Here is a 13,491-nt window from a genome sequence, read left to right on the forward strand (position 1 = left end):
GTGTTCTCCTTTATTTCTTTAAGTGAGTTATTAGTGCCCTTCTTAAAATCCTCTACCAGCATCATGAAATATGATTTTAAATCTGAATCTTGCTTTTCAGGTGTGTTAGGGTATCCAGGAGTGGCTGTGGTAGGAGTACTGGGTTCCAAAGATGCCAAGTGGTCTTGGTTTCTGTTAGTAAGATTCTTACGGTTGCCTTTTGGCATCTGGTAATCTCTGCTGTTAGATGTTCTAGCTGTCTCTGGCTGGAGCTTGTTCCTCCTGTGATTCTGTTAGCCTCTGTCACCACCCCTGAGAGTTCATCTCTCATCTGAGTCCCCGTGGTCAGAACACTCCCTGGAGGCCAACCTTTCCCCCCTTTTATAGTGACCTTGTTAAAGAACATTTCCTTTTATTTATTTATCTATCATTTCAATGTATGTGGGTTTGTATACCACATGTTTATTTGGGGGTAACAGAGAGTTGGTTCAACCATAAGGAGTTAAAACACTCCTTCTACTGTGTGGCACCAGAAGTTCAAACTCAGACTACTGGGCTGCGAGGCAGATGTTTACTCACAAAGCCATCTTATCAGCCAGGCTGTGACCTGTGACATGCATGTTTTTAACTATTCCCAAAAAAAGTTTAGCTTTAGTTCTTTGATGTTTGTGCTATGTTCTTTCTGTCTGTGCACTTACCTCACAAGGGATCAATTACCTGATACAGGAAAATCCAGCCTGAGTCAGCCCATCCCCCACTGGGACCAGCACCCAGTCAGCACTGCTGTGTCTCTTTAATAATGTCATTTGTGACACATTCAGGTAGAAAGGAGAGGCTGAAGGTGTCATCCCAGCACTGACATGCAGGTGTAAGCATCAGGCACCAGAACATACCCTGGAAGTACCCTGGAGCAAACCAGGAGGAACCCAGCAACCTGAGCCTAGCAGTGCCCTCAGCAAGTTGTCTCCCTAATCCCTTTTCTGACCATGATCCATGCTGGTGTCCTGACTCCCATGCAGGTGTCCTTTCAGGCCCATTTGGGTCTTAAGAAATACACTTTTCTCTGCCCCAACCTATGGTGTCAGTCTACGCAACTGTGTTGGGCAGGGCCAAGAATCATGGACAGGAAGAGGAAACAGGCTTAGAGGCTTCAAACCAGCAACAATCATGGATTCACCCACAGACTCCCGTGACACACAGGTGGTCAGTGCAGGGTAGCATCCACATCAGAGAGGAATAGACCCAGGTGTAGGTCTTGCTGTGGGGCTGCATGGTATGGTCTCAGCCATGCTCTGTCAGAGACCATCCCGTGAAAAAGCAAGCCCTTCACAATCTCCCTGACAGGCCAAATGGCCTCATGCTAGGAGCTGGTTATCACTCCCTCCTCCCTATTCCCTTCCTGGCACCTGAAGCTATAAAAACTGAATTATAGTCCCCTCTTCCCTGAACTCCCATGCCATCCAAGGACGTGAGTTATGCCTGAGCCCAGCCTGACACCCAAGGCTGTCAAGGAGGATCTATATTCCAGAGATAAGATGCAGAGTGCCCACTGCCTGGCGCCTGACTTCGGCCCCCATGTCAGCAGATGCCCGCTTCTTTGTTCTTTGTAATATTCCCCCTCGACCCCTCCCCTATTCCCCGAGATATATGCTTTAAAAACAAGGCACCTCAGCCTACTAAACGAGACCTTGATAGGTACCATCTTCTTGGTCTCCTGCCTCTCCTTCCCTTCCTCCCATTTCCTTCCAGGTTTGCGGTCCCCCTCGCACCAACGAATAACTGAATCCCGCGGGATGGGATAATGCTCCAGCCTTCCTTCTGGCACATTGAAGGAGCAACAGAGAGAGCCTGCCTAGATTCCACAATGACTTCCAAGCCTATGATCTTTAGAGGTCTGGATCCGAACAAGGACAGGGACTGAGCCTCTGCTGACCCTAGTGAATGGTGAGCTGCTATGTGTGGGTGTACAGCAGTGACCAGCACACAGTTGCCATTTGTTTGAAGGCTCAAGAATCATCATTCTTTTTTCCTCTTGGCTGCTCAGACCTCTGGCATGAGGAAGAAAACTACCTTACATATCTCCAGATGGAAGACTCTTGCCAGGTAAGATTGACCCACCACAAAACAAAGGGTGGATAAGAGACAGAGGCCAGCATGTGACACGTCCATGGACCAAATTAGTGGCCCCCCAAGGTTCTCAGACCACTTCTCCACTTCTTCATACTGGGTCTGATAAATTCTGTGTTGTGTATCTTGCTGCCTGATTAATTGGATGATGACAGACCTATACTGAAGATGGCAGTGCTCCAGTTGTGCTACCCCACTGGACCTCACTTACCAGCAGAGCCTTTAGCTGCCTTCCCATCACTACTTTTCACTTTCCCATAGCAAGTCTAGGTAACCTCCCACTACTGGCCCTCACTCACCCACAGGGATTCCAGCTGCCATCCCCGACTGCCCTGCTTTTGCCCATTGGGGCTCCAGCCTCATCTGGAAACAGCCTCCCACTGCTCACACACACAGAAGTGATTGACAGGATGCCAGTCAATCCTCATGTCTGCCAGGAAAGTGCTCCATGAAGATCTAGGAGGTCTCATTCCTCTCTGAGGCAATGTCTTCAAGCCCTCTAAGATTTGGCATGGGTAGCAAGCCCGATGAATTTCCTGCACACAATGATCAGAACATTTGCCCTGAAACAGGAGTCCACTAGATATCTGCCTACCTTGTTCAGCCCAGCAGAATCAGAATGCTAAACTCCTGAAAGGAACTGAACATCACTGGCTCCTCCCTACAAGTGAACAAACAAAACACAGGGTTGGGGCAGGACACAGAGGACAAAGGGCAACCCTGGCACTCCTTTATAAGGCAGCAGGATCCAAGCTTGGGGCTGTCTGATCCTAGGTGTTATATTGAGTGTTATTCATTGGTCTCTAGGAAGCCTGGGCAGAAGTGGGGTAGCCATGGAGCTGCTGACTGGGACTGGCCTGTGGCCTGTGGCCATATTCACAATCATCTTTGTATTACTGGTGGACCTGATGCACCGGCGCCAGTGCTGGACTTCACAATACCCACCAGGCCCTGTGCCATGGCCTGTGCTGGGTAACCTGCTGCAGGTGGACCTACATAACATGCCATACAGCTTATACAAGGTGAGTAACTCAGCAATGGATGGTATGTAAGGTTATAGTGTCCATAGTAGCACATAGTAGGGTTTGAGCCACAGTTTTGTCAGGGATCTAGATCCCCAAGAGGGAATAGGCTTAGCCATGTTTTTGTGGCAGCCACTGGGAATTTGTAGGGCAAATGATTGGGGGAATAAAATCCAAGGGTGAAGCAAGGTGTGAAAGGAATGTTCAGTCTAGTTGGACAGGACAGCAACTGTAGAGGTCCCAAGTACTTTATGCTCCTGTCAATGATGAGGTCTTGGTATGCTGTGAAGTCTACCACTCCACATCAGTCATGACACTGAGTGGAGAGAGGGACTGTGGCTGCGTGAATCTCTTGCCGCTGTGTGCTCTCTGGACTCACTGCTCATCTAGAGAAACTAGAGGTTTTTTCTTGTATATTGACATGCTAAAAGACCCCAAAACAGTTTTCTGGATCTGGTAAGGGAACTTCTGGGGTTTGACATCTATTATGACTCCTTTGCTAAACTTCAAAGATAAGACACCACATTGGTAGGCATCCTCACGCATGGGATGGAGCTCAATGAACAGCATTTTCCCAGGATACATGAGCAAGGTTCAATAACAAGCAAGACACACACAAATAGATATGTACACATGCAAATACAGAGACAGAGAGATGCATGGAGTCACATACACATATGCACATATACTTAAATTCACATACACAAACATGCATATGTAAATATACATAAATGTGCACTCACACACAAAGAAACTGCCTTGCACCCTCTCACTTTGACATTGTTGTGCAGTGAGCCTGGTTCTATGATCTGTGGGCACCTCCACTTCCTATGTACTTTGTCCCTCTACTTCAGCTTCAAAACCGCTATGGTGACGTGTTCAGCCTGCAGATGGGCTGGAAGCCCATGGTTGTGATCAATGGACTGAAGGCAATGAAGGAAGTGCTGTTGACCTGTGGAGAAGACACTGCTGACCGCCCTCCAGTGCCCATCTTTGAGTGGGTGTAAAGCCTGGATCCCAAGGTAAAGGGCTGTGTGGAGGGTGGATTTGGCTTCAGACATGTGGGAATCAGCAGAAGAAGCACAGGTTATGAATGTGGGTGGGAATGTGGTCAAGCAATTCACGGAAGAGTCATTGAAATCCAGGAGGACTACCCAGAAGGCATGCACTGGATTATGATAGCAAGGTTTTGAGAGGCTCATGGCCAGGACAGAACACAGAAAAGAGAATTGAGGAGAGAAAGAGACAGTAGAGTTGGGAATTCTTGGTTACATACCAATGTGTCTGCAGGTGTGATTCTTGCACCCTACGGGCCCGAGTGGCGAGAGCAGAGGCGATTCTCTGTGTCTACCCTGCGCAACTTTGGCCTGGGCAAGAAATCTCTGGAGGAGTGGGTGACCAAGGAGGCCAGACACCTCTGTGATGCCTTCACTGCCCAGGCTGGTGGGTGATGGGTGAGGGATGTAGTTGGGCACAGGGAGGCATGGGCAAGTCCATTGACTTGCTTGCATCTCTACTCCATCTCCACTCCCAGGGCAGCCCATCAATCCCAACACCATGCTGAACAACGCTGTGTGCAATGTGATTGCATCTCTCATTTTTGCCCGTCGCTTTGAATATAAAGACCCTTACCTCATCAGGATGCTAAAAGTACTGGAAGACAGTTTGACAGAACTCTCTGGCTTCATTCCTGAGGTAGGAGGTTCAGGGCAGACTACAGAGCCACTTTTGTGCAGTCCTTCTTTGCTAAGGGGAGCTATGTGCCAAGGCTGTGGGAGAGGCCTTCTTGGATTCAACTCCAGGAGGATATGCCTGTTGACAACTGTTAGATGACAGGATGGGAGAAGTGGGCCAAGATCAGTATTCCCAGCAAGGGAGAGAACCTGGGCCTTCTTTTGCATGTAAGACACAAAGCCTGTGGTTGTCATTGAGGTAGAATATTCCTCTGTTCTCCTAGGGCTGAGAGAACTTTATTTAGGTGGCTCTTGCAAATTTAACAACTGATAATGGGACAGGGGAGAGGTGGGAGACAAACAGGCTATGGGTCCATTGCGAAGGAGTCTGGTAACTGAGCCTGGTTCAGGTGGATAGGGAGCATCAATAGCACCGAGGAACCAGTCAACTGGTGAATGGGTAAGGACTCGCCAAGCAAGCCAGCAGACCCCAGTTTGATGTCTGAGACTCATGTGGGATAGAGACAATTGACTCCACACACTGTCCTATCACTTGCTTCCACACACCATGGCTCATAAGCTCCATATATGATCATGATTCACTAATAATTAATTTTATGAAGATGAACCTCTGAGACTTCCTGTGTTCTCACAGGTTCTTAATATGTTCCCCATACTCCTGCGCATCCCAGGACTGCCTGGGAAGGTCTTCCAAGGTCAGAAATCCTTAATGGCCATAGTGGAGAATCTGTTGACTGAGAATAGGACCACCTGGGACCCTGACCAGCCACCCCGAAATTTGACTGATGCCTTCCTGGCAGAGATACAGAAGGTGACTGGCAGCTCCAAGCGATGTTGCCAAGGACTGTGGGCTGAGGTCCTGTGAGCTGGGAAGGTAGATGGGTAGAGTCCTGTGTATCATCAAGTGACTCAGCACCTGGGCTGCCCCAGGGACAATGGGAGGCCATGTGGGACTTCCTGTCCCTGCTAAGCACATCCTCTCTACCTGGCCCAGGTAAAGGGGAATCCTAAGAGCAGCTTCAATGATGAGAACCTGTGCATGGTTGTGCTAGACCTGTTCACTGCAGGGATGGTGACCACCTCAACCACACTCTCCTGGGCCCTGCTGCTCATGATCCTGCATCCAATTGTGCAGCGTGAGCCTGATGGGGCTGGGAGGGAGGTAGAGGCACAATCCCCAGTGACTTGAGATTCTTGTGGCACCCAGTGCTAACTCAACCCAGACTCCAGTGCCACTCACTCTTGTTTCTCACATCGCCTCAGCCCTTACCATGGTTGTAAGACAGGGAAGTCCCCTGTGACTGTTTCACTGAGAGGATGCTGTCCCTCCAGGCAGAGTCCAACAGGAAATCGATGCAGTCATAGGGCAGGTGCGGCATCCAGAGATGGCAGACCAGGCTCGCATGCCCTACACCAATGCTGTCATTCATGAGGTGCAGCGCTTTGGGGACATTGCCCCACTGTCTTTGCCACGCATCACAAGTCGTGACATTGAAGTGCAAGACTTCCTCATCCCCAAGGTAGGCCTGGGCCTGTTACTACTTCATCATGATCTCTATCCCACAAGGACAGAAGAGACCAACACCACCACATCCAATTCCTAACATGTTCCCAAGAACCAGAATGCATGCAGGGTGCAGCCTTTTAGAGTCCTCAAGTAAGAGAAATGTGAAAGAAAATGGCCACAGGGCAATTTATGGAGCAGTATGCATAGGAATAAGTGCTGGGTAGGCCACCGCTGGGAAATCTATTACAGGGCCCTTCAAGGTGCTAAGAGGCTCAGGGGTTGAGGTGAATGAGAGAATCCAATGTGTTCAAAGAAGTTTTGCATGTTATCCTAGTGACAAATGTCTAAACAGCCCCACCCCAGTCCATGTTCAAACTATGTGCCTTCTGCTAGGGGTCGACCCTCATCCCCAACCTGTCCTCCGTGCTGAAGGATGAGATTGTCTGGGAGAAGCCCCTCCGCTTCCATCCTGAACACTTTCTGGATGCCCAGGGCCACTTTGTGAAGCATGAGGCCTTCATGCCATTCTCAGCAGGTGCCTGGGGGATGCCTGGCTGCCTGTCTCTCCCAAGGGTGCCTTAGAGGGTGGAGCACCAATCAGGTCCCAGACTAACTGTAACCTCTTCCACACACAGGCCGCAGATCATGCCTGGGGGAGCCCCTGGCCCGCATGGAGCTCTTCCTCTTCTTCACCTGCCTCCTGCAGCGCTTTAGCTTCTCAGTGCCCGATGGACAGCCCAGGCCTAGAAACCTTGGTGTCTTTCCTTTTCCGGTTGCCCCCTACCCCTACCAGCTCTGTGCTGTGATGCGTGAGCAAGGACACTAATTCCAGTCATGCTAGGCAAGGCAGGCTGAGCCATGCAAAATAAACCAATCTTGTGGCTGCTTCTGTTTTCTGCTTCAATCCCAGCCCTCTCTTGCTGGGTCTTCAGACAATAGTCTCCAACCAATCTTTCCACCTGCCTTTTCATCTCTTCTCAAGAGACACCTTGACTGCTGTGATCAAAGGATATTCTGTGCCTGATCCATTGGTACAGGGCTACAGTTTCAGCACTTGGGGGCCCAAATCAGGAGGATCATGTGTGTGATGCTATCCTGGGATATACAGCAAGGCTTAGAGCAGCCTGGGCTATACAACTACCTGGTCAAATGAAAGCAAAGCTATGAAGAGGATGCACAAAGAAGACAGAAAGGAGGGAGGGAGTAAAGGAGGAGGAAGAAAGAGAACAAAAATGTAGGCTGTGTTCAAGAGTGACCCTTGTGACCCTCCCTGTGTCATCCAGTGAGACTCATCACTGGTCTCTGAGACTGGTGTAGTAGGCTTTCACTAAGAAAGCCTGTCTGGAGACATGGCATGGTGGTCCCCAACACCCTGTGGTTCTATGAGTGACTGGAAATACTCCCAGGGACATGATTCTGCTATCTTCAAAGTGTGTACCACACAGGAATGGCAGAGAAGACAAGGAGCAGCAGGCAAAGTGACAACAGAGTGCAGGGAGTCTGGCACACTCCCATCTGTCTGTTAGATGTGTCAAATTCCCAGTCACCAGTATGACTCAGTCTGCGGACATTGCTCACAGGGATCCTCAGTGAGCCTCCCTATCCAGGGGCTTGGCGAGGGCCAGAGAGATGGAGCACCCACATGGCTGACCGGTCTCCACACACTCTAAGTCACACCCAGGTAACCAGGGACCACTTGCCTAAATCCCTGTTGCTGGTGTCAGTGATGCCACATGGCCCTCAGCCCCAGCTGTAAGGAGACACTGCTGTCAGCATGTCCCAGGCTCTCAGTCAAGGTCTCACAGCCTGACAGGACTCAAGCACCATGTCCTGGACTGTGTAGGACAGAACTCCCCAAGCTGAGGTTGCTCTTCAGCCCTGGTCACACTCCTTAGCATACCAGGGAGATTGATGTGTTTGTTTCAGTGTCTTTTTTTTTTTTTTTTTTCATTTTGGTCAGGCTCACTAAAATTCAAAAGCAGTACCATATTGTTTCGTGTAGTATTGGGCAGTAATCCTAAATTATTATGTATGCTCAGCCAGAGCATACAGGCAAGAGTCCTAAATCCGGGCCATGGCTGGAACACAGGAAGGCCTTCTGATGGGAGATTAGGCACAGCTCATTAGGAGAAAGCCTATCCCATCATCCAAGCACAGCGGGCCTTGAAGAACAGAGACAGACAATGGTTTTAAAGCTTTATTGTAGAAATGCAGGGGCAAAGAGAGAAAGTAGAAAGAGAGAGAGACCAGACATGGCCATGAGGAGAGAAAGGGGGAAAGGAAAGTGAGAAGAAAGGCTAAAGAGTAAGAAAGCTTAAATAGAGAGAGAGTAAGACATATGGTAAGGAAAGAAAAAGCTTAAGAGAGTAAGAGGGAGAGAGCAAGGTGGGGCCAAGCAGCCGCTCTTAGAGTGGACTTGTTATCTTACTGTTGCTAGGTTACTGGGAGAGTATAGCCTGACGGTCAGAAGCTTGGGATATTGTCTACATGACTGAAAGCCAGGAGCCTCTCCTGTGGGGGATTCAGGGGCTGTAACTACGACAGGATCCAGGGGTCCAGGAGGCATAAGGGAACACCTTCTGTCCCATGTATGTGGAATTACCACCCATCAGGCTCTACCAGGGTTCAGACCTCAACTGGACTAAAGACCAGGCTGTCTGTGCATAGCCCATTGCTCTACATATCTGTGTGTGTTCATGTGTGTATTACATAGGCACAAATGTGTGGCATAGGTACGTATGTGTGTGCTCATGGGTATGTGGCTTAAGTTTGTGTGCATTGGCATGTGTATATGCTATGAATCCATGTGTCTATGTGCAAATGTGCATGTGTCTGCATGCGAATTACATATATCTGTGTGATCATGTTTGTCTCTGTGTGTGAAACTGTATGTGCATGTGTTATATGTAGGTATACATCTCTGTATGTGTTTCTGCATGTAAGTGTCTGTGTGTATCTGTATCTCTGCGTATGTGTTTATACATGTGCCTCTCTTTGTGTTTAAGTATGTGTGCTTGTGCTTGTTTTGTGTATCTGTGTCTGTGTCTCTGTGTGTGTGTGCTGATGCTCTGGACTGTGCATCCATGTGAGGACACAAGAGGTCAATGTCAATGTCTTCCAGTATCCCCACTTCACCTTTACTATTTGAGAACATGGAGACCATTATTTCAGGTGGACTGGATGGCCAATGAGTTCCCAGGATGCACCAGTCCCTGCCCCCACTCCTGTGGTCACTGTCACACAACAACAAGCCTGGGTATGCATAGGTGCTAGGATCTGAGCTCAGTCCTTGTGCCTCCACAGCAAGCCCTCAACCCCCTGAGCCATCCATCCCTGCAGCCACCTCCCTGCTGTCCCCTGGGTATGGTGTCAGAAGCTGCATGCCTATAACACATGGCAGGTCTCATCACTGTCCTTACTTAGATTGATGGTTTCTTTGGAGTTTTTTCTGCTTCCCTTTTTTCTGCATGTTTTGGATCTACTCAACTGCTTTCCACAACTGCTCTACAATCTGACATCCCATCAATAGAATCAGGAGGGGACAGGCCCCACAGCCCTGCCCACCAGCCACAGTAGAGATGTCACAAACTTTCTACCTTCTAGGGTCCCCAGTCCATCCTGGGATGCTGTAGTTACTGAAGGCCACAGACCTGGCACAAGGGAGGAACATGCAGGGTTTGAGGGTCCCACTGCCCTGCTCCTGCCTTGACCAACCTTTGCATCTGATTGACCCTGAGTGGTGAAAGAAGCCATCCTGTGCCTGTCCATGTGGCTGAAACCCAAATAAACAGAGCACTATCTTTCCAAGCCTGGCCTTAAAACTGCTATAAACAAATGCTTTACCTTTGAGCTCCATCATTGACACAACTACCCGGGGGCTCTCTCTCCCCTTTCTGTTTTTGAAGGATTTGTATGGGTGTGTGTGGGGGGGTGTTATTTATTTGGTTGGTTTGGTTGGGTTTTTTGAGACCAGATTTTTCTAGGTAGCCATGGCTATCTTAGATCTTACTCTGTAGACCAACCTGGCCTCAAACATAGAGATCCAAGAGCCTCTGCCTCCCAAGTACTGAAATTGAAGGCATATGCCATCACTGACTGGCTAAAAAAAAAAAAAAAAGTTTTTCATCCATTGACTATTACATTGCTCCCACAACTTCTCCCAAATCACCCCCCAGGGGGTTCTCTTTCTTAATTTCTTAATGTCCTTGTTAACTGTCATATGTCACCTCCTCTACTGTCTCTGCATGTGCCACTCCTGTCAGGTGGACACAAGCTAGCATCCTCTGGGAAGATAGAGCCTAGATTGAGAAGGGGCCCCAGCAGACTGGCCTGGGGTGTATTTTCTTTATTGATGGGTATTGTGGGAGGGCCCAGCACCTTAAGGGTGCTGCCACTCTAATGCTGGTAGTTCTGAATGATATAGACAAGAATGCTGACAAGGCAATAAGCAGCACTCCTCCCCAGTTTCTGCTCCGGTTTCTGCCTTGGGTCCCAGCCCTGCCTCCCTAAAGGATGGCACTGTAAATTCTAAGATGAAAAAGTTATTTCCTCCCACCGTTCTGTTGGGTCACAGCAATAGAAACCCAAGGATGGCAGTCTGGACTACTCCACTTGTTTCTTCCTCTGATCGTTCTCTGTATATGTTTTTGAGGTGCTGTGGGCTGAACCTAGGGTTTGGAGCATGCTAGTCACACCCCAAACCTTTTGGACAGTGGGTGGGAGAGTTGATGGTTTATTAACTTGTTGTTGTATTTTCCATAACATACTCTTCCCATTTGCCTGAAATTGTCTGATTTACTTTGCGTTTTGACCCTCTGGTTGTTTCAGAAAGTTCTTGTTAATTTCCACATGCTTGTCTTCTGTCCATTTTACTACTGAAATGTCGATTTAGAGTCTCTTTCCAAAGCAGCAGGGAAGATCCTACTTAAAACTTTTTTAAATCCAGGGTCTCTCTCTGCAGCCCAGGCTGGCCTGGAACCCCTTATGTAGAACAGGCTGGCCTTAAACTCAGAGATCATCTTCCACTATTTCTGTCATCATGCTACCACCAGATTCAAAGCCACCAGCAAGGAATTTCTGAGTGCCTTCCACTGACACTGAGTCCCTTCGTGGCTCCTTAATTTGATTGTTACTTTAGTTAAAGGAATTATAGATTCATTTTATGTATTAAGCATGAATACACTGTAGCTGTCTTCAAACACAGCAGAAGAGGTCATCAGTTCCCAGGACAGATGGTTGTGAGCCACCATGTGGTTGCTGCAAATTGAACTCAGGACCTCTAGAAGCACAGACAGTGCTCTTAACTGCTGAGCCATCTCTTGAGCCACAATTTGATTGTTCAAATCCAGTGCAATTTTCAAAATCCCTATAATCTCCCCCACATAGATAACATTGCCCATATTTCCTTCTTTATTTCTGCCATCATATCTTCTTCCACCTACACTGTATACAACACCCTGGTTTCCATATCCTGGTGTACCATTACCTAGCACCTCTCCTGCTATACTCAAAAAATCACTGCAGACTCATCTTGACTCGCAGGGCCATGTCCAGGGCTTCCTTCTTTCCCTAGGCATCCTGGGTCGTGGGATATGGGTGATTGTGATTCTTGAAGGCAGCCTTGGGAAAGTTTAGTTTGTGTGTAGGACATCACCATGACCTCCTTTTCTAAGATCTCACAAACACCACATTCACCCAGACAACCTCCAGGCATTCCTCCAGAGCTCTCCACATAGCCAGATCTCCTGGCCTGAAGACTCAGTGATCCCGCAGCATGTGTCCCTTGTTTAGAAAGGCGTGTTCACCCCACAGTTATAAACTTTGACTGTAGTATTCTCAACAATTTGACCAAATGTACCACAATTGTTACGACATCAAGTAACTCTCCTTTTACACTCAGTCTTCTACACTGTCTACTGTCTAAGCCTTACCAAACTATATTATCCTAGCATCTACTAAAACTCTACCCACAAACAGTTTCTTTACTGTTAAGGGAGCAACATGTTTGAAAGATTCCTGTGCAGGGGTAGCACTCGATGATTCTACTATGTGTCCTTCAGCTTTGTGTGATCCATGATATGTCCTGGCATCCACCTCAACACAACAGGAAGTCACAATACCAAACCCCATGGATGCCTTCTTGGGAAGGTCTCTCATTACTAAACCATGTGTCTTAGTCAGGGTTTCTATTCCTGCACAAACATCATGACCATAAGCAAGTTGGGGAGGAAAGGGTTTATTTGGCTTACACTTCCATACTGCTGTTCATCACCAAGGAATTCAGGACAGGAACTAAAGCAGGTCAGGAAGCAGGAACTGATGCAGAGGCCATGACGGGATGTTCCTTACTGGCTTGTTTCCCCTGGCTTGCTCAGCCTGCTCTCTTATAGAACCAAGATTACCAGCCCAGAGATGGTCCCACCCACAAGGGGCCTTTCCCCCTTGATCACTAATTGAGAAAATGCCTTACAGTTGGATCTCTTGGAGGCATTTCCTCAACTGAAGCTCCTTTTTCTGTGATAACTCCAGCTGCGTCAAGTTGACACAAAACTAGCCAGTACACCATGTCTCAAAACGTTCTCTCCTACTAAGAAGAGGAGCTTTAAAGATCTACAAACCAATGCAGTCCTGCTACGATTCTTGTGGATGGTTGGAATCATGGCCCTTGAATCGAAGAAAGACACTTTTCTCTTCATGGTCAGTCTGCGTCTGGGACCTGATGGTTCAATACTGTACTTTCCATGCCTTTTCTTTCATTTCTTGTAACTATTTTCTCATTGTTTATCTTGGATATTCAGTCAAAATATTCACAATTCCTCCATTTAGTTACCTATCAAATATGCAGCTCAAACATTGATTCTGTGGTTTGAATTTCCATAGGTACCAGCCCATGCTAACAGATCAGAGTCCCAACTGGGGACTCACACCATGAGGGGTTGAGTAACCATCCAAGGTTGAGCCAACCCTAGGCAACCTCATCCATCCTTTGCCCAAACTAAACTTTCCAAAGGCTGCCCTCAAGAATCACAATCACCCAATGAGTCATATCCCATGACCCAGGATGCCTAGGGAAAGAAGGAAGACCTGGACATGGCCCTGAGACTCGATGCTGGTCCTCACTTCAACAAAATAAGGCAGATCAAAGGCAATAAAGAGAACAAAC

The 13,491-nt window shown here is 48.1% G+C and overlaps 2 protein-coding genes across 2 annotated transcripts; both read left to right on the forward strand.

The window, feature by feature from the left end:
- The first annotated feature begins 2,881 nt into the window (after positions 1 to 2,881).
- LOC147000728 (cytochrome P450 2D10-like) lies at positions 2,882 to 4,534 on the forward strand. Its single transcript, XM_085831459.1, has 3 exons — positions 2,882 to 3,128; positions 3,983 to 4,150; positions 4,419 to 4,534. Exons 1-2 carry the CDS (start codon positions 2,940 to 2,942, stop codon positions 4,133 to 4,135), a joined length of 342 nt encoding a protein of 113 aa, XP_085687585.1. The 5' UTR covers positions 2,882 to 2,939; the 3' UTR covers positions 4,136 to 4,150; positions 4,419 to 4,534.
- Positions 4,419 to 7,215, forward strand: LOC110310240 (cytochrome P450 2D10). Its single transcript, XM_021183006.2, has 7 exons — positions 4,419 to 4,571; positions 4,663 to 4,823; positions 5,457 to 5,633; positions 5,817 to 5,958; positions 6,155 to 6,342; positions 6,723 to 6,864; positions 6,965 to 7,215. The coding sequence occupies exons 2-7, from the start codon at positions 4,686 to 4,688 to the stop codon at positions 7,153 to 7,155; spliced, it is 978 nt and encodes a 325-aa protein (XP_021038665.2). The 5' UTR covers positions 4,419 to 4,571; positions 4,663 to 4,685; the 3' UTR covers positions 7,156 to 7,215.
- Positions 7,216 to 13,491: the final 6,276 nt, after the last annotated feature.

The sequence above is a fragment of the Mus caroli genome, unplaced genomic scaffold, assembly GCF_978045245.1.
Source record: "Mus caroli unplaced genomic scaffold, Mus_caroli_1 scaffold_16, whole genome shotgun sequence".
Lineage (NCBI taxonomy): Eukaryota > Metazoa > Chordata > Mammalia > Rodentia > Muridae > Mus > Mus caroli.

What these genes read in the sequence shown, in the direction of transcription:
- LOC147000728 (XM_085831459.1), top strand. Translation starts at nt 2,940, where the DNA reads ATGGAGCTGCTGACTGGGACTGGCCTGTGGCCTGTGGCCATATTCACA. An exon ending in TGCCATACAGCTTATACAAG is followed by an intron (nt 3,129 to 3,982) that starts GTGAGTAACTCA and finishes CCTCTACTTCAG; the next exon opens with CTTCAAAACCGCTATGGTGA.
- LOC110310240 (XM_021183006.2), top strand. Translation starts at nt 4,686, where the DNA reads ATGCTGAACAACGCTGTGTGCAATGTGATTGCATCTCTCATTTTTGCC. An exon ending in TCCTGGCAGAGATACAGAAG is followed by an intron (nt 5,634 to 5,816) that starts GTGACTGGCAGC and finishes TACCTGGCCCAG; the next exon opens with GTAAAGGGGAATCCTAAGAG. An exon ending in CTTCATGCCATTCTCAGCAG is followed by an intron (nt 6,865 to 6,964) that starts GTGCCTGGGGGA and finishes TTCCACACACAG; the next exon opens with GCCGCAGATCATGCCTGGGG.